This window comes from Manis javanica, chromosome 2 (assembly GCF_040802235.1).
Source record: "Manis javanica isolate MJ-LG chromosome 2, MJ_LKY, whole genome shotgun sequence".
NCBI classification, from domain to species: Eukaryota; Metazoa; Chordata; class Mammalia; order Pholidota; family Manidae; genus Manis; species Manis javanica.
The window spans coordinates 118,803,030-118,823,460 of NC_133157.1; the positions used below are offsets into that span (position 1 = coordinate 118,803,030).

Consider the following 20,431-nt stretch of genomic DNA (forward strand, 5'->3'; position numbering starts at 1 on the left):
GATCCATTTTCTTCTCCATCTGGTGACATTATTGACAAAGCTAAGTTTCATCAGCATTGGGTATATAGCTATAGAATAGTATAGAATAGAGATGTATTTGTGCTCAGTGTCACAAAACTTGTGAATAACAGTTGACATCAATAGCAAGAGCCAAACTTATTTAATGCCTCCTGTGTGTCAGACAGTTACAAGCACTTTACCCAAACCAGTTACTCTTATTTTCCTTTTAGAGACAAGGAAATCTAGGCACAGAGAGGTTGAGTCACTTGCTCAGCATCACACAGTGAGAGGACCTAGATGCAAATGCAGACTCTCTGCCTCCCAGGCTCCCTCCCTTAACCATTATTACCTACTGCTTATAGCCCAGGTTTCTTGACTTCAGGGTCATTCCACAGAGCAAGGAGACATTTTCTTCGAAGTGTTTTTCAGCACCACAGTTCCGTTGTTACTCCTGAAGTTGTGAAGAGGCCGTTTAGTCCTCTTGCCCCTGCTGGTAGCGTCTGGCCATGAGCTGCTGATGCTGCTTTCCTCAGGTCCAGGCCTAATGGGTCTGACAGCCAGTGTCCAAGCCAAAGAAAGACTAGAAGATGAACTGGACTCTGCACTGATTCAGATAAGATCCCAGGCCAGGAAGTGCGCTCTGACTGACTGGCTGACACCCACGGTCCATCAAATAGATGAATGGGATCTTTCCCAGCTTTGAATTTCTTCCTAGGGTTTTCATACCTCGAGGGCTAGATGCAGGGTGAGCCCACGTCTGTTGTTCAGGGAACGGGAGGAGGAGGGCTTAGAGCAGGACAGCGGGATGAGGGAGAGAAGCTGAATGAAGGCTGCAGTGATAAGCCTGGATCCAGCCTTACAGAACAAGTAGAATTTAACCAAGTGAAGCAAGGGGAGATGACCTTCTGGAAGAGAAAATAGCATTAAGGGACCCAGAAACATGAAAACAGAATTTCCTGAGAGCAAAAACTACTCCAGTGTGATGGACATGGTGTACCCACCCGCTTCAGGAAAGTGAAAGGATGCACGATGGAAAACACAGGGCTGGGGCACACCCTGAGGGCATCAGGAGCCGCCCCCCCAGTATGGAATTTGTCAGCAATCTAGAAAGAGGAGAGAGAACCATAAGCATAGAAGACAACCATGGTACCAGATAGAGGATGAAATGGAAACCGAGAGTCAGTTCAGACACTATTGCTGTATCCCAACTGAAATAATAATAGTAATTATGATTAAAGGAATCTGAAATAGGACTACGGTTTAGACTCTTCAGATAGCATCAACTCCCTGAGCTGGGACTCTTCATTACTGATGGGAGAGCACTGTGTTTTGCGAGTGTGTTGCGATTAAAGAAAAAGATGGAAAACTGCTGTAGCACCCACGGTGTATTCCACCTGCAGTCTAGAAGGATAACTCTGGATTAAAGAAGAGACGGCAGCAGGTGCTGAGCTAGAAGCTATTATGAAAGGACGTACTTGAGAAATCTGGGAATCAGTTGAATAAGAAGAAAAAGGAATTGGCTAGCCCTTACCTCCTGTCTCTGTGGACAAAGAAAAGGTTGTTGATTTAAGAGTCCACTTCCTCTGTGAATTTAATGTTGTCCTGAAGTCTAGGAAACAGTGCCAAGAACTCTGAAGCCCTGTTGCTCACACACCGGACCTTGGTAATCTCAGCTGATCATGAGCAGCACCGTCTTGACCTGATTTCTTTCCTCTAGGGCCAACTCTGTGACATGGAATCCGCACAAGATGATGGGCGTTCCTTTGCAGTGCTCCGCTCTCCTGGTTAGAGAAGAGGTACGTCTTTCCTGACTTGTGGCCCAGTCCAGTCAGGGTGTTTCATAGAGTGAGTGTGTGTAGTGACTAAATTGAAACACAAGGTGATTTTTATGCCTGGAACAGCGAGCCACAAACAGAAAGGGGAAATTGTTAATGAGGATAATTGTAAGGCCTGCTCTTGTCCAAGTACAGGATGGTTATGCTTTGACTAGGCAAAACAGGCATGCTTCACACATGGCCCAGTGGCCCTTGTGAAAAAGATGTAGGATATTAGGCTACACTCTGCAAGGGCATCAGGAGGTCAGGAGAGAAACACCACTCAGAAACCATTAGTGGAATAAAAGAAGTGGTGTTTCACAATGAGGGAGGTGGTGGCCCCTACTGCCCTCTGGTTAAACTATACCTGGGGTGGTTTGCTTAGGTACGTGTCGAATTGTACATGGTACCCCATCAGGCTAGAGTTCCAACAGTGGGGAACAACTGGTAAAGATGTAAGAGGGAGTGATTGAAAGAGCTAAGGATGTTTAATCTAATTTTTTTAAAAAAGAAACTTAAAAGTCTGAAAGGATGGTGGCCTTCAGTTTGAAAGACTCTCAAGTGAAAGAGACTCATTTTCTTGAGGTTTCCTGGAGCTGGGTTAGTAACACTGGGTTAGTTAGTTACCACTGATTTGTTAGTACCATTGATTTGATGACAAAATCAGACCACACCATGATTTTAGGTTTGACCTACAGTCAATTAATGTTCTAAAAATCACACTGCCCAACAGGTAATGAATGTTTTATGGGGAAATAAATTCATCATCAGGGAAATGATGAATGGAGACTGGACAGCCACTTGTAAGAGGATGATAGTAAGGATTCCCTCATTGGGAAGGTATAGATTAATAGCCCTAGGCTCCCTTCCAAACCCAAGAGTTTATGAGGCTGTGACAGCATTTCCCTAATTGGGGTCCAAGGAATAATGCCATGCTGTAAGATTGTAACAGTTATTCTGTGATAAAGGAGTTCTTGGTTTTAAGAAAGTGTGGGATATATTAATTAAAGAGTTAAAATCAGGTTTCATTACTTCAAGGCATATCAGAGCCTTTACTTGCTGATACTACAAATATAAAAATAAAGTATTTGTGATAGTTTCTTTGACCATGGGAATTTCTTTCATAGCAGCTATGAGTATATTTAAAATAGTTGGGCATATAATAATTTATAACTTTATAATGGCTCAGAATCAGAATATTATCTCACCAAGGCCTTTTTGTGAAAAACAGTGACACTTTCACTTATCCTTTTGTACAATGAGACTGCTGCTATCTGACCTTTTAGAGGTCATGTGCTTTGAGTTGCTCTTCCTGTCTCAGGAGAAGCTGGTCTCACCTACCCAGCATTCCACACTGCCAAGGATCAATGGCACGTATTTGTGAACTTGCTTGGCCTGGGAGAGGATGATGCCAAGTTTCTGTGACCATGAAACAAAATAGAAGATGCAATTGTCAGTCTTACTGGTCTTCAAGTGAACTTTCTTTTTCAAACTTGATGGCTTTCTATCATTCTATTACAATTACATTGTGTTTAATTTCTCTTGGTTTCAAAAAGTAGCTTAATGATTCTGACTGAATGTGAAGCCCAGACTGCAAGGTGGAGCCCAGCTCTGCTGTCTACTGTCTGGGCACTTGGTCCTTCAGCACCTGGCTAGAACCTTAGTTGTACTGCCTTATGTCTTAGTTTGGTTAATTTTTAAGAAGTGTTCTTGCTTCTAATTTCAACCAAGCGATGGAATTTTAGTCTTTTCTTCTCTTGTCATGAGTCACAAATGAAAAAAAAAACATATGCCAAAGCTTCTGGTAAATCACAGTGGTACCCTAGTTAATGGAAGAGCCCTTCTTGTGGTTCGTGACAAATTGAAACGTGATGGGGTTTCTAGTGAGGAGGCTGGTAATGCTGTGTTAGTCAGAGAGCATGACTTATTCACTGTTCTTGGAATAGCTCAATCATGTTGCTACCCATTTTCCATAGGAAGCTTATGGCATTAGGGCAGATTCAGGGGTATAAACAGTGAAACTTCTGCCGACCATTAGCAACTGAGGTTGGAAATGCTCTACTGAAGCTCTAACCTGTCTGAGAGACGAACATGACAATCAAAAGATGAGTTTAGATAATAACATCTGACATCTCAGAAGAGCACTGTCTTTATTTTTTTATATTTCAGTATAAAAGTGATAGCACTATCTTAAAAGCTATGATTTCCAGAAAGAACTCACATTCTAATAGCTAAATGATAAGTACTTGAACTAAATATGAATGAAACACTAGAACAATCTCACTAATCATATTTTACAGAACCAGAGTTCCCAAAATATTTTAATTACAACAAAATCAGAACATCAAAATGGTCTCCCAAGGAATGAACATTATATACTCTGATCATGATTTTTTTTAAATAAATGCCTTCTCTTAAGAAGGTCATGCTTGTGGTTGACCTCTGGTAACATTTGACCCTGGGCCATTTATGCCACAGAGCTGACCTATCGTAATGGCCTATCCTGTCTAGATATTGGCCCTATTTATTTTTCATTTGATTCTCACTATTTTCTTTCTCTAGGATATTCAATGTCTCTTTAATTTTTTCTAAATAATTTTTACCACAGCATAAATCTAATGGAATAACTGATAAAATCAGTAAATTTCCTGTTTTCTCTTCTTTTCTAGGGACTGATGCAGAGTTGCAATCAGATGCATGCCTCCTACCTCTTTCAGCAAGATAAACACTACGACCTGTCCTACGACACTGGAGACAAGGCCTTACAGTGCGGGCGCCATGTGGATGTTTTTAAGTTATGGCTAATGTGGAGGGCAAAGGTGAGCATGTGTGGATCAGCTGAATGTTCACTAAAAACAGAAACTGTATCTGGTGACCCTTATTATGATAGGTTGAAAATTGATTTCCAAATTGACAATTACTTGCTAAAGATTTTTTTTAATACTATACTTACTTGCATTCCAGATACCGTGTAGGTAGGAATACAGTGAAACCCATTGTTTTAGTTTTTTCCCACTTAAGTCAAATTGCTTGTAATGCTCACTCATGTAGAAAACAAATCTATGCTGCTTTATTCGGCAGAACTATCTGGATTCTTCAGGTGCATTTTCTTGTAGTGGTTGTCCCACCTCCTGGTCCTTAGGCAGTAACTGAGCCCTGGATAGGTTAATGAAGTCTTTTCATTTGGAGAACAAAAAGGAAAAAAACCCACCATGACAGCTTATTTTTGATATTTTGAAGGGCAACCTCTAGTTTTAAAGTCTTTTAAAAGCTCAAGAACTACCCAGTAGCCTCCTTTTCTATATTTATCTCAGAAATTAACTATAGTTGATCACTCCTCTCAGAAACAGAAACCCCGTAACTCCTGGTGATCGGTACTGGCAGGACTGAACTGTAGCCTTCAAAGAGCAAAAATGTATGCTTCAATGTAAGCAGTCTGGAAAGGTCAAAGATTTTGTTTTTGATTTTGACCAGATTCGTAACCTAAATGTCACACAGTGGTGATTTCCCACCTGGTTTCATTTCTGTCCCACAGGAGGCAAAGGCCAAGGCCAGCTGGAGATGCTAGCAAAACCCCACTGCTAGCAAAACCCCACCACCAAAAGAGTACATAAGACCAAGGGAGATGAGAAAGAGGGAGATTAGAGGGAAGCTGGCCTGCCCCGAGGTCCTGTGTGTGGAGGAGAGGGGCCATAAATTTGGCTCTCAGCTCTCTAAGTAGCCCACACCAGGAAGTGGCAAGTTCAGTCCCCCAGGAACAAGCAGAGAGCTTGGGTCAGTGACAGTGACACGTGCCAGGATGAGAACACAGATGGATTCTTTCTCAGGTCTGTGTGATGAGCTCTGAGCTGTGTCCACAGCAACAAGATCAATACAGTGCTGTTTATAAAATTTTTCAAGGAAAACTAAATTCTTTAAGCAGTTTAGAGAAGAGCAGTGGCTAGCAAGGAAAAGAGGGGGCTTGGGAGTAAAACGATGCATTCAACAACTATTTTATGGAATCTTCTTTAAATCCATCCTGGAAAAGGGTTGTTTAAATAGAAAGATGGTCATGCTTAATTCCAGGCAAGCCTCTGTAATGGTATATGCCTCAGCTGAATTTTCTCTGAGCATTGCAAGGTATTTTGGGCAGCTCCCCGGAGTGAGGCCCCGGATAAGTTGTTCCCCATAAAAGGAGTGTGGTAGGTGGGCTCCAGTCCCCTGAGCTGGGCAGGGGCCCCCACCTCTTTGGAAAATTGAGAGCCTCACAAGGACATACACCAGGTCCTCACCACCCACTACAAGACTCACTTTCATTTGGCAAAAATAAATAAATCAAGAAGGTGAATTATTGGTGTACTCTCAAGCAGTTTTTAAAAAGTAGGTTTTTCATTTCATTGATTGGTGGGAATTATAAAATGACAAATGTAAATATCAGCTCGTAAGCTAAGGAAAGTTTGATCCCTAAATATTGTTCAGTATCATTCCTTTGTCTCTTTTTCCTGTGGTGCTTTTACTCAGATGACAATTGTTAACTAGATCTGCACAAAAATGTTTTCCTCCTGGTTCATCAGCTCCTGCTGCTCCTTTGCCATCCAAAGCCTCCTCACCAGCATGGGGCAGCCAGTTGGTTCTTAGAGAAATAAATTGGAGGACACCAGGTGTGAATTACACAGCAGGACCTAATGGAGCCTGAAGTAAAGGCAAAAAAATCCAATTTCTAAAGTGCTGCAGTAAATGCACCAGAATGGAGGATAAAAAGAAAAAGGAACATCACAGCAGCCATGTAGCCTATAGACACATATTCTTTTGGTTCCTTATGTAAAACCTCAAGTATATAGGCATGTAAATGGCAAAAACTTACATTTGGTCTTCGACTTAAAGCTATGTATTTTTTTGCAAAGTGAAATAATAATAATCACCAAAGTAATAAGTTCAGTGCTGCCATTGGGATCAGAGGTGAGGCTAGTTACCTTCCCACATCCGAAGTGCTCTAGGAATTCCAAGCGGGGAAGAAGTCATCCTCTCCTAGGAAGAACCATGGAAGAGCTGGCCATGAAATTCTACTGTATCCCCTCAGGAATGAAGAGATAATCTGTAAAAAGAGTAATGAAGAGGGGGGAGTACTACGTTCATCAGTAAGCTCCCTGTTATCAGATACACCTGGAGAACGCAATGTTCAAACAGACCCAATTTTCTCCTTCAAAAGATAAACTACCTGAGAAATAGTAACCTAAGTATAAATTACTATTCTTTAATCCATTAATGACTAGTGGGGCTAAATGCACTGGTGATGGCCATCTTATAAAGTCCAAGATAACTCAGAGCAAATATATGTTTAAAATATGAGCTTCCCGATGTGGGATGCTAGGAGGTGCTCTAGATGGTGCACTGTGCAGGCCTATCACTAGCAAAAGCACAGTGCCTGCCCTCAACTCCATTCTTACTGGGTAGAGCTCTCATTTTGTCTCTGTTTTGTTGAGAATCCTTGGACTTGATCTTGACAGATTTCCTCAGTGGTTGAAAGTGAGTGGTGGACAGAAAAAAGAAACCCCTAAAAATTAGTCCCCCCTTTTTAGGCCTGCAGGAGTGGCTTCCTATATAACTATCAAGTTTTCCAGGATATCTCTCTGTTTATATATGGTTATGCATATAGTTTTCTATGATTCCCTCCCAAAATAAAAACATAGATAACAAAGAAACTGGCAAATGGCTGGGGAAAAGAAATAGAAGAGGAAAAAACTAATAAACAGAAGGTGATACCTGGCACCCTTTGCTGAGTGACTGAATGAATGTTCACTTTCTCTCTAAAATGTTAATTTATTTCAGTAAGTAGATGTTGTGTATCTCTTATTGTGCCTGATGCTGAATGGGGTAAGGTGGCTACAGTTTTCCAGATAGGATAAGATCTGTGCTCAGATACAAAAGAAACACAGACACACCTTGAGAAGCTAAAGGATGGAGAGCTCATTCCTAGTGTGAGAGTCAGTAATGGTTCACCAAAAGATGTCTTCTCAGATGGGTCTTGAGCAGAATGGCAGAAATAGGATTTCAATGGGCAGAGTTGGGAGGATGACATTCCAGGAGGAAGGAGAGTCTAAATTGCCAGGAGGGTAATTAGGGCACTGTCATCCCCAGGAAAAGCAGCCTTAGCAGGTAGATATTCAGGAAAAATGGAGACAGCAGCAAGGGCTTCAGTGATTGTTTCAGAAGCTGCATCTCTGAAGCTGAGCATGTTAGCTGAGGGGTTTGCTATGCAGATAAAGGTCATGAGCAGCGCTGGAGACATCAGGCTCTTTAGGCAACACAGAGCCAGTAGCTGAATGCTGCAGATGGTGAGATCCCTTAATGAGAAAATACTGTTCATCTTCCTGAAATTCTGACTTAGGAGACTGGTGGGGCCCGAGAATCTACATTTTTAACACAATTGATCTTGTTCTGATACAGATAGGTCCTTAGAACATATTTAGTAAAAACATTGCCTCAGGGACTAAAAGTTATATTTTCATTCATTCATCCATTCATTCAGCAAATATGCATGGAGGACCTAGTGTATATCAGCAATGCTGGTATAAGGGTGTTAACAGTGAACAAAAGAAGCACGACTCTCCCACACTTGTGGCCAAGTCTCCCACATGCCCGTCATTCCCTCAATAAGAACTGTGTTGTGTATGATGACTCAACAGGTAATTTGATGAACGAATGGAGTTTGGAGAATCTCCTAAAATCTTTCCAAATACTGAAAATAAAATAGGGACCTTACTCCCATAAATATCCAACATGAAAGGAGGGATGCCAGGCTCCTGGGGGCACACTGGAGTTTCCTGTGTCACTCTCCTTGCACCTCTTCAGCCTTCAACTAAAGGGGCAGTCAGATTGCTCCTGTCCGTCTCCAGAGTGAAGTCCTAGATTTCCCATGGCCAGAGGACCCCCACTCCCTTTGTAATACAGTTAAACCCATTTTCAGAGCATTCATGTTATCTTCCTGTCTCTGTATGGAAATCAGTTAGGCACCATCATTCCCAGACTGGAGAGATTAGCCAAGGCCATACAGCTTTGGACAGGGTCAGAGTCATACTGGTCTTGGGCATATCCTAGATCAGGTATGTGCAAGCTTAAATCCAAGTATCACTGATCCAAAGGATCCAGTTTGGAGAACAGTTAACTTCTGAAAGTTAATTCTAGGGTCCATCCCAAGTGGCCCCAAACTGCCAGGTTAGTCCACACTCACTCTAAATCCTTGGCACCCATAGACTTGTAGGGTGCATGGTGTAGATACTGGCCTGGCATTCAGACATCATCCCAGGCCCTTCCTTGGGGTCATCAGGAAGTCAGCCTCCTTGAACCCATCAGCTAGGGGGGCGATCTCCAAAGAAAGGAATTTTGAACCCCTCAGATTTCTTTAATGCTTCAGATGTTAAAAGTCATTGGCTATGCTGTGTCCCCCATTTAGCTGAGATGGTGAGACTGTGTGTAAACAGGAAAGGGGGCCCATCTCAGCTCTGCTGCAGCTGCTCCCTCATGTCCCCCCTGTGGTCACTGGTCGGCCTGTTCTCGGTGCTCCCGGATGAGCATTGGCTGTTTCCTAACCTTGCGTTAGTACTCCATAAATGCTGACTGAGGTAGGAGGAAAGCCATTTCAAAAAATAATTCCCTCGAGTGTCACAAGGTGGCTTTAATAGCTCCCATCCGAGGCTATTATACTGGTTTTCACAAGTCCAGATCCTAGGCTTCCAGAGTTGGAAACTAAAAGACCTTGTTCGTAATGTTCGCCCATTACAGACACATGAGTCATTTATCCCCAGAGGAGAAATCTAATGAGCTCTGCAGAACGACAGGCTAGCAAAGCCTCTGTGTGCCCCTGAAGATTCACTCATTCATTTGTTCTACCAATATTCATTAGGCACCCATCTTATTTGTTCTGTAATGAGGGTATATCGGTGAACCAAAGTGGGGTCTGGCCATGGTAAATGTACATGATGGGCAGGGGCTGAGCAGGCATCTGGGGTCTCTCTGAGGCTGCTGCTTATCCACGCGAATAGGCCAGCCCTCCTGTCATTACTGACTTCCATAATTACTCCTCTGAATGGCAGAGGCAAATCTTCCTCTCGAGTAATCAAAATAATTGCCTAGGGATGGAGGCTGGGGAAGAAAAGGAATCCACTGTAGAGAGCTGTGATGACATGAAACAAACAAAGCACCTGAGGGGGAGAGCATTAGAGGAGAAATAACTGCCAAAAACCTTCTAGAAACACAGACGCGTGGAAGGAATGTGCGCAGAGCAGAGCTGAGCTGGAAGAGGCAGAAAGACCATCAGCCTCCAGAAGGGTTCGTCCTCACGTCAGCCTCAGAGTTCACCCACCTTTCTCAGCCTGCCTGATAAGCTTTCTTCCTCTCTTACTTAGGGCACAACTGGCTTTGAAGCACATATTGATAAGTGTTTGGAGCTGGCAGAGTATTTATACAATATCATAAAAAACCGAGAAGGATATGAAATGGTGTTTGACGGAAAGGTATGTATTCTGACTTCTATGATCCCAATAAGTTTAGTCGATTCCAATTCTTATCACTGATATTTCTTGATGTCAGTAATGTACTGTCCAGTATGTGGGGCCATTACAAAAGAGATGTTGGGATGATGGGGTAGCATTTCTGAGCTGAAATCATAATCAAAATCAAACAAAAAGACAAAGAAAAAAAAAGGAGAGACTAAATTTCTTGGAGGGTAATTAGGGCACTATCATCCCAAGGAAAGCAGCCTGAGCAGGTGGATATGCAGTAAAAATGGAGACAGCAGCAAGGGATTCAGTCCTGGCTGAAAGTCAGGCACTCCAAAAGTGATTACAGACTGAAAAGTAGAAATTGTATTCAGAGGCCGCATAATAGATTTGGAACATCCTTGGAATTTTTGAAATTGTCAGTTTGGGCTGAGTGTGAATCTTACTTTCCCTCTTTGTAGCCGCAGCACACGAATGTGTGCTTCTGGTATGTCCCTCCGAGTTTGCGTGTCCTGGAAGACAATGAAGAGAGAATGAGCCGCCTCTCAAAAGTAAGTGATACCAGCTCCTCTGATGGACGTTGGTGTGGACCTTGGGCCTCTCGCATGCACACTGTCTTTATGACACATGCATGTGTCTCTGGCAGAAATCCAACCTAGCCTGGGTGCATGGGCCCATTTCCCTCTGTGGGCTCCTGCATAATCAGGACATTCAGAGCTGGTATATCCAGACTTTTAGCAACTCCATTTGCTTCTTTTTTCTGATAGTGACATGATGATGCTTTAAAATGAGCAATTAGGTGATACCTTCACTGGCATTCACAATATAGCAAGAACCCTTCTCAAGTTCACTGGCCTGCCAGGTGAAACTGCTGCTCAGTTATAAGCACTGAAGCGACTACAGACACCAAAGATGGCTAGAAAACAAAGGTGCTGCTGATGCTCTTGAGATGCCAAGGTCAAGGCTACCCTGTGGGGTCTTTAGAGTGAACCAGGGGTAATGGGGCAGGGACCATTAATAATAATGGCTCCCTTTTAGAGTGTGTATTGTGTCCTGAGCTCACCTTTGGTCTAGCTCTAGATCACTTACCTCTCATAAATGTTAAAAATTATTAAAGCAGATGGTTCAGTTCATGCAAACACACTTTATTAAACACCTCATGACGTGGACAGTCTCTGTTTCCAAGGATCCAGAAAACTGCAAAATGGAGCAGCAGACAAGTAACTTTTATGGGATAAAGAGTAAGGAACAGGGAAATAAGTATACAGCCCAGAGATGGCTTGGTGTTTGGGGATCTGTTGGCTGTGCAGGCTGTGTTTCTGGTCAAGCAGAGCATTTCTGGTTGCTGACATGGCATCCAGGCAGAAGACATTTATTTTAACATAAGCAACCTAAAGTGGGAAGTGCTATTATCTCCCCACTTTGCTGAAGGGAAACTGAAACACAGGGGGGAAAAAGTCATTTTCCTAAAATAATTGAGCCCAGAGCCAAAGGAGCATGAGCTTCAAATTCTTCTGTAGCCAGTAAGGCACCCTTAGCAAATCATATGAACTGTGGTGGGGATGGAGATTAGCAAACTAATATTCTATTTGTTATTCAATTTTTAGACTCTTGGTAATTCAAATTTTAAAGTCTCTGGGGTTTGCCAGATGAATTCTCCTAGTTTTTTCCTCTCCTGTGTTTTGGTTTTCCTGGCTGTAGTAGACAAAATTCAGCAATTCAGAAATCGAAATCAAAAGAAAGTCATGTAAAATGATACAATATCAAGGTTAAGTCTTTGTTTACTTAAGTCAATTTTTTAGAGTTTCAGAAACTTTTCTTCTTAAGTAGGAGCTCTTAATGTATAATGTCTAAGGACCAGTAAAATATTTACACACACACAAACTTCCAGAGGGAAAAGGACAGAGGCAAAATTGATCATCTGGACTGTCCCATATGGTAGCAATAGCTGCATTTGGCACTTAAATTTAAATCAATTAAAATTAAATTCAGAAGTTCATTTCTTCAGTCCCACTAGCCACACTGCCTGTGCTCAACTAGTGGCTGGTGGCTATTGTACCAGATACTATCGATAAAACATATTTTTATCATCATATAAAGTTCTCCTGGTCAGTGCTGATATACACCCAAAATGGGAGGAAATGTGGAGTCTTCTGTGTGGCATGTGGCAAACAAGAGAATTAAGTTAAGCTCTGGACCTGACAAAGTAGAATTACTCTGTGCTCTTTTGCCTGGTGCACAGCTCAGCATATGACAGGTGCTAAAAAAGGTTTGTTTAGCTAAAGTGCTGTTTGCATGTCCCAGAATAGGGAAGGGGAACAAGACTTAGGACACCCACTAGTGGATCCCAGGCCTTTCCCCAGTGTGCGCCCTGGCATGGGGACAGACATCTAGGTAACAAGTGGTTAACACTCAAGGAAGCAGAGGTGTCTTTACCAGGGAGGCAAAGATAAGATGGTCGGGCCATTTCTTACTGTCCCGGCAGAACAGTGAGTGTGCAGGTGGCCCATTGTCACCGAAGCTGGGGGTTGGGGGGACACAGAAGGCCTGGGGCACCAGGGAGCCATGGCCACATACAAATGCCTTAGTCACACACAAAGGCAGAAGGTAGACTCTATGCGGACTTTCATAGGACAAGAATCCACAGGAGGGCACGTTGATTGCCTCTTTTGTCTGGTTCTTCCTCACCATCTTCTTATTTTTTAATTTTTATTACATTTGATCATTATCTGCATATCTTCTACCAGCTTTTATAGTTCTATACTGATTGATGGACTTTCAAAAGGTCACCAGTATATTCAAAAGTACATTGGGAAGGAAATAGATTGGACTCACAAAATGACTCTTTTAAAGTCTGTGTTATTAAGTGTAATGGGGAATTTAGCTGGTGAGCTTTTAATGTTTCAGGATGTCTCATTTACAGTTTTTCTACTTTTTCATCTTTCAAAATCTCACTGAGACTTCCAAGATTTAAAAACTGAAAGGTTTTATAATACATCATGAAACATATGTTTCTGTGATATCTTGTAAGGTTATTTCATGATGCTTTAACCTGAGCTCTCTTTGGATGAAATGAATGTGGATTCAAATTCTGGAATAGTTCCCTGGTTATGGTTTGCAAGCAAATAACACAAGGGAGAAAATGATATTCCAGAATTCTTAAGGCAACCCCAAACAGCTCTTGACGATTAGGTCTTTAGTGATTTCAACGTGCAGCCCCCCTCTCCTTCCTGACTTTATCAAAACCAAGAATGTGACCAAGAAGAAAAGTCTACAAATAAATGAAAATGCTATATATTCATCAGAGTAGTCAGAATCTTATTTTCCTTCTGAACTTATAATTAGTGATTATGTAATGAAGTAGATGTTCATGTTCCTGCTAATTTTAGTTCATCATCATTCTCTGAAAACAGCCAAAAGTCTTTAGACAGCTGTGATTTCTGTCAACCCAGCTAGCTTCAGGAAATTGGGGAACTTCATCTTGCTTTATGCCAAAAACTGTTTGGGATGATGGCTGTTACCTTTAATCTTTGGCCTTTGATTTGCATTTATCTGAAAAGTTATAGGTGATTGTCCTTAATAATTAATACCATTCCTCTGCGCTTTTTTCTTGACTTGCCCATGAAAACAAAAGCAGTTTATTTCACTGAGTAGAGTATTATCATTGTTTTATCAGTTCTAAAGAACAAGCATGATTTATGGCATAAACAAAACTAAGGAATAGTTATGTGATTTTTCCTTAAATTCCTGCAGACCTACAGATTTGGAATTCCTTTTCTAATTTGGGATTTCTCTTTCAGGACACTGATCTGCCGTACCTCACAGCACAGTGATACATTTCATGTCTTTAGGTTAGAATATTCTAGCAGATCCATTTTTAGAATTCAATCCCAGGCTCAAGATATTTAAATTCTTTTTTATATTTATTCTCTGGGTTGAACCTGATGCTCTGTGTACATCCTTAATCCGATAGCGGAAAGAAGGATCAACCCAACAGAAACATTCCTCTTTACATGACCTCTCTGTGGAATAAGGAAGGGTCAGGAAGGGATTTAAGAATGTGTTAATCTAGAATCAGAAAATGTCAGTGCTGGAACCATCATCCACACTCATTTTTACATGAGGAAATGAGGTCCGGGATGTGAAATGAAGGTGAAGTAGTCTTTGGCTCTGGTTTTGGTAGCTAACAAATAACTGGGCCTGATGGGAAATGTGTTGATTTTGCTCACTGAGTGCTTTGAAGATGAAAACTTCATTGTAAGCCAATGATTATTTAAATGTTGTTATTGAAAAGTCACATGTTCGTAACAGCATTCCACTGGAATCTATCCCTCATTTAACGCAAATACAGCTGTGATGTGGGGTATGGTCCCCATTTTGAAGTGAGTTGCTTAATATATATTACCTAAATAAGTCTAAAGCTTCCCTGACATCTGCCATTCCTGGCTACATATTTGCTGGCAATGAACTTAAAAGATCAGATATTATATTTAAAAATTCCAATTGTAAAATATGTGAACAGATCATACATACTGTTAAGATGTCATTAAAATGCACACCTCTTCCTAGATTGCTGTTTCTGTTAGGCTCCTCTTTATATTCAGTAAGGACTAAGAGAGCCCTTAATGCACACCCAGTGCTATGCTGGTGAACAAAAGAAGTAAAGAACTCTATACCTGCCCTCCAGGAGCTTACAGTTGAAGTACAGAGATTAAATGTATTTTCTCATAAATAAAAGGACAATAGGAAATTAGCATATAGTCCAAATCTATGGGTGAGGATCATGTATTTACAGCTTACAGCTTAGAAGAGACACGAATGGACTAGAGAAATCAGAACAGGCTTCACAGTGGTTATGAACTGTGGGGTACCCTTACACAGTGTGTAGGGTCTGACCTGGAAGAGAACTGGGATCCTAAGCAAAGAGAACAGCATGACCTGTTAGGACAAATGTGAAGGGATGAAAATATGTGTGGTACATTCAAGGGATATTAACTAACAGGTCTCATCAGAGCTAAAGGTTCACTTTGGTGCACACTGAACAATGAGTCCTCAGAGCTATGAGACAAAAGTCCTGATCTAAAGAGTTTGAGCTTAATTTCATACACAGTAGAGAATAGCTGTAATCATCAGTCTGGTATAAGTGTGATAGAATCTTGCCTGTGGTCCACTTCTGTACTATTAAGTCTTGAGCTTTTTGCCTCAGCTAATTCTTCATCACCATTAAGGAATAGATTTCAAAATATCTTATCAACACGGTCTCTCCCCCAGGTGGCCCCAGTGATTAAAGCCAGAATGATGGAGTATGGGACCACAATGGTCAGCTACCAGCCCTTGGCAGACAAGGTCAATTTTTTCCGCATGGTCATCTCAAATCCCGCAGCCACTCACCAAGACATTGACTTCCTGATTGAAGAAATAGAACGTCTTGGACAAGATTTATAATAATCTAGCTCACTAAACTGTGTCAATTCTCTAGGTAGACAATTAAGTTGTCACAAACTGTGTGAATGTATTTGTAGTTTGTTCCAAAGTAAATCTATTTCTATATTGTGGTGTCAAAGTAGAGTACAGTTTAAAAATCAAAACAAAACAAAACAAAACATTACTCCTTCTAAAAATCCTTTCTTAAGTTTAGAATACCTCTCTAATAATTAGTGACAAAAGGCTATGTTCTAATCAATGAGGAAAAGCTTTAAAATTGTTAATAAGTACTTCCCTTTTAATATAGTCTGCAAATCAAACTTTATTTTCACTCAGAGTAGCAGGGTTGAATAGTACCAAATTGCCCCTGAATCATAAAAGGTTCTTTGGGGTGCAGCAAAAAGGATAAAGTACATATAAAAATGTATGTTGACAATAAAAATTCTTGCCTTTTTCATAGTATTAGAAAAAAATTTCTAATTTACCTAGAGCAGCATTTCAAGTGTATTTAAATACATATAATTTTACAAAAGGAAAATATATATATTAAAAAGAAATCCTATTTTGTAACATATAGATTTTTATTTTATATGGGTTATACAAACTGCAGGGGCAGATATAAAAACTAAGCCAGATTTTTTTTCTTTTTTTTTTTTATTGGAGGCACAATAAAACACTTAGCAAAGTTATTTTGAAACAAAATTCTTCAAAGTTACGATGCATTCTTTCTATTCGTGTTATGGCTCATTTTATCTCTAAAGTGAGTATTACAAAACAAACACAAAAAATACTGCAAGTTCTTTGAAGTGATTACCAGATGGACAATAAGATTCTCTTCCTGTTTAAGTTTGCCACCCAGTTGACCCTTAGCAGACCCGCTCAGCTTCATCTTAGACTAACTTGGGGTAATTGTTTCTATACCCCTTTCCAGTTCAGCCTGTTTTGAACAGAAGGTTGATGCTGGTTCCTGAGGTATCTTCCCAAACAATATGCTTTTATTAGGTCATTTGGATTAATTTAGGAAAGATAAAAATAAAATCTAATCAGCCTGAGCAAAGAGGAATGTGGTGAGCCCAGAAAATTAAACTTGGCCTTGAGAGAAGAGATCTCTGTGTGAGGATAATGATGTCACCTTGATGCCATATTGCTACTGTCCAGGAAGGAGCCATTTGCCTCCTGGGTAATATCTTACTCCCACTGCCTCCCTACTCCTATCCACTAAGGTCCTCTCCTGCTTGGCTCCCCATCACTGGAATCCCAAATAATTAATTCCTGTGCCAGGGGTGCTTACTTCCCTCTTCTGCAATGAGCCCCTCCCCCAAGATTTGAGACAACATCTAAGACCTTTTATCTGTCTCCCATCAAGATCCAAAATGACCTTTGTATGCAGAGATAATAAGATCCTCAGAATTCAAACAATATTTTAAAAGTATCCTGCTTCCACTGCAAGCTAATGGAGAGACATGAGCTAATAAGAGCTCTCATAGATGTTTAGGGGGTCATGGATTCCAAGTCAGATTCCAAGTTCTAGTAAGAAGACTGTAGCCTCATTGTGCAGACTGCACATGTAAATTTAGAGACTTTCATCCTTTCCATATGGACAAATCAGATCAGTAGTCAGAAAGATTACAGGTATACAGGAAGAAAGAGGCCACTGTCCTCCAACAGATAAAAAAGTCCTGTAATACAACCAGAGGACCCAACCATTTGAACTCTTCATGAGCTTGTCCCTACATTCTTTCTCTCAGATGATATACAAAAACACTGAAGTTTGGGATGAACATAAATCCTTTTATCTAAGAAGCAAATGGGCTCCCAATGACTATCAGAAAAATCTCTTCATCTCTGACCCAGAAATTCATGAAGAAATAAGCCACCTGTTCTAGGCTGAGTCTGATGGCCAAGTCTCCCTTTCTTTCTGGAAACTGGCTGTTGAGAATAAGCATGTAGTTGCCCACCTGTCTTGAGCCTCAAGCTAAAATGTCCCATTTCAGACACAGGGATGCTAATCATCGAACCCACTGTCCTGCTTGGAGGAGAAGGTGGGGCCCAGTGCCAAAATCCGGACAGGTCCTTATAACCTCCAAGATACTGACACCCTAGGGTGCACATCCTCTTTGAGAAACTGCTGCTTTGTAACTTGATGGTGTGAGTGAATTTAAAAAGAAAAGCCTTTGTGCCTGTGTGTGAAATTTCAGCAAAGCAACTTTTATCAATAAATTCCTTCCCCACTGCCTGCCTCTTCCAGATCCTTTGCTGAATTTTCTGGGAGCCTTGCTCAGTCCTATGCAGTGAAATCCTGACCAATAAAATAAAAGCTTAATACATCCCAGTAGTTTAATAAATATTCTTTGAAGTAGGTCTGTAATCTACTCAGGAGGGAGGGAGGAAAGAAGGGAGGGAAGAAGGAAGAAAGGTTGCTTTGAACATCAGCTCAAATTCCCAGTGCCGAAGGCTTTTATAAGGACCATTCTTTACAAATTTTAGAAAAGTTTGGTTTGAGCTTTAAGCAGAACTGACATGGCCATTTTTATTTATACAGCAATATCATGTTTATTATTTTAGAATACTTGAAAAAAGTGTGATATGTCTTTATCTGAGACGCACAAGTGGTACTGACTTTATGTACTGTCACAAGGATGCAAGGGAAGCAAAGGAAGTCAAATGTGTGTATAATTGTGTTGACTTCGTTATATTGATAGTACTGTCTCCTCACCTCAGATTGGGGTTTTGAACTTTAGATATGAACTGTAGAGTGTCGCAAACCAACATGTATTGCTGTAAAAGCTTGTACAATATATTATTGATATGTCTTTTTCCATGTGGTAGCTGTGTTGATACTGTGAGAACTACATTTGCACCTGTTCCTGTACTCTCTCACTCCCTCTTTCTGCTAAACTGTGTGCCCTCCACATCAGCTGTAATAGAGACCATGCTCCTGGCTAAGCTCCCTACTGAGAAATCTCCTCTAAGAAGTGTGCGATTTCACCAATGCAAGGTGAACGCTATGTTGTCTCTAAGACTAGGAGAAACCTATATGGAGTGTCACAAACTGCCAGCATTGCAGGTATTGTCCCTGCTGGGTTTGGAGTAGGTGCTACTCCTTAGAATATTGGCAAAAAAAGAACACTGGTGTAAATATAGTAGCAGGACAAGGAGTCAAGGAACCTAACTGGGTGTCATCTTGCACATTTTCAAATGCTAACTACAAACACTGTGTATTTATTTATTAGGTACGTGTGCCAAAATACTGTCCCAATTGGTGTTTCTGAAAGACATCAACATATTCCCAACATTACTCTGTTACTAAAGACAGAAAAAATAAAATAAAAAGTATAAACACGTGGCAACCTGTTCTTCTGACCAAATATAAACTTGTGTATGATCAAAGTGTTTTATCTGTGTTGTCTCTCTAAACCGAAATAAATGTGTAAATGTTGACACATCTTAGGCTCTGAACGCTTATTTCTCACTCTGCCATGTCGTGGAGTTAATTTTTCACAAACCGCCTGAGTAGGAGGCCTCCTCACTTGGCACAGGGCTCAGCGTGCCGGTGGGTCTTTGTTGGGGAAAGAAAGCTCTTAATTCGGGAGTCGCCCCCTGCTGGAGCTTCTGAAAGATATTGTTTCACCACTTTGGTTTATCCTTCAACCAGATCCAATCTTTAAAAACATACTTTATTATGGAAAATTTCATGTACATACAAAAATGGAAAGAAAACAGTATAATGAACTTCCATGCAGGCTTCAACCAGATTCAACATGTGCTGGTTAAGAGCCTGAATCTTATTTCATCCATCCCCAAACCAAATTATTTTTATACAAATCCGCAAAAGAAAAGGACCCCTAAAAAAACTCTAATTATCACAACTAAAACTATAATAATAATACTGCCATAAATAATATCAAATATTCAGCTAGTGTTTCCATTTCCTTGATCAATTTTCTAGCAAAGCCCATAGCCTATGACCTGTGGCCCAGGAAACTCAGTGACACCCCACTCAGCTTTCAGGATATACAATTCAGGCGCCTAATATGACCCATATGTGCAGGGGCTATATGTAGGCTGTTGTATATTTCAATTGTTTTGAATTTATTTCCTTACCTCTGTGGGTTATGAGGTTTAGAGGTATCAAGTGTTCAGGGACTTTCTCTCCCATGCACTTAGGGGTTAGGAAGTGCAGGTGGGCTAAAAGCTAGAAAGCTGTGAAAATATAATCGGTGGAACATATCCTGAGGTGCCTGGTCAGGCCCAGGCTGCCCCAGTGGGCTTGAGATGCCCTCAAAGGTGTCCGCCTGGAGTAAAGAGATACAACTTCATGCAGGTGTGCGGGTGGGTGAGGACATAAAAGAGAGAAGGGGATGAAGTTTCCACATAATTCCAATTTTGCTTCTAGGGGAACCAATGGACAAACAAGGAACATCTTGTCTATTCCTGCCTTTGTTCACATTTATTCCCTGTGCCTGGGAAGAATTTCCCATTCCTCCTCGCTCTGGGGCACAACATCTCATGGATGTTCTTACAACAGTAACCTTGTCCATGAGGTTTTTGTGTGAATTAAATAAAATGTGTGTATAGCACTTAGCACAGTGCTTTGCATCCAGTAAGTGCTCACACACCTTCTTCTTGTAGTGATGATGGTAATTAATACATGAATTCTATACACTGGCTTCTGTCCCCTCCATAAACACTCAACCTCCCCTGGATTCCCCTCCT

At 41.0% G+C, this 20,431-nt stretch overlaps 1 protein-coding gene across 1 annotated transcript in view; it reads left to right on the forward strand.

The window, feature by feature from the left end:
* GAD2 (glutamate decarboxylase 2) overlaps window positions 1-19,158 on the forward strand; it is a 63,514-nt gene extending 44,356 nt beyond the window's left edge. The window contains exons 12-16 of the mRNA XM_073229237.1: window positions 1,718-1,796; window positions 4,484-4,633; window positions 10,199-10,306; window positions 10,753-10,842; window positions 15,563-19,158. Of these exons, the coding sequence (XP_073085338.1) occupies window positions 1,718-1,796; window positions 4,484-4,633; window positions 10,199-10,306; window positions 10,753-10,842; window positions 15,563-15,736 (601 nt within the window). The 3' untranslated portion in view covers window positions 15,737-19,158. The remainder of the gene's footprint in view (window positions 1-1,717; window positions 1,797-4,483; window positions 4,634-10,198; window positions 10,307-10,752; window positions 10,843-15,562) is intronic.
* Window positions 19,159-20,431: the final 1,273 nt, after the last annotated feature.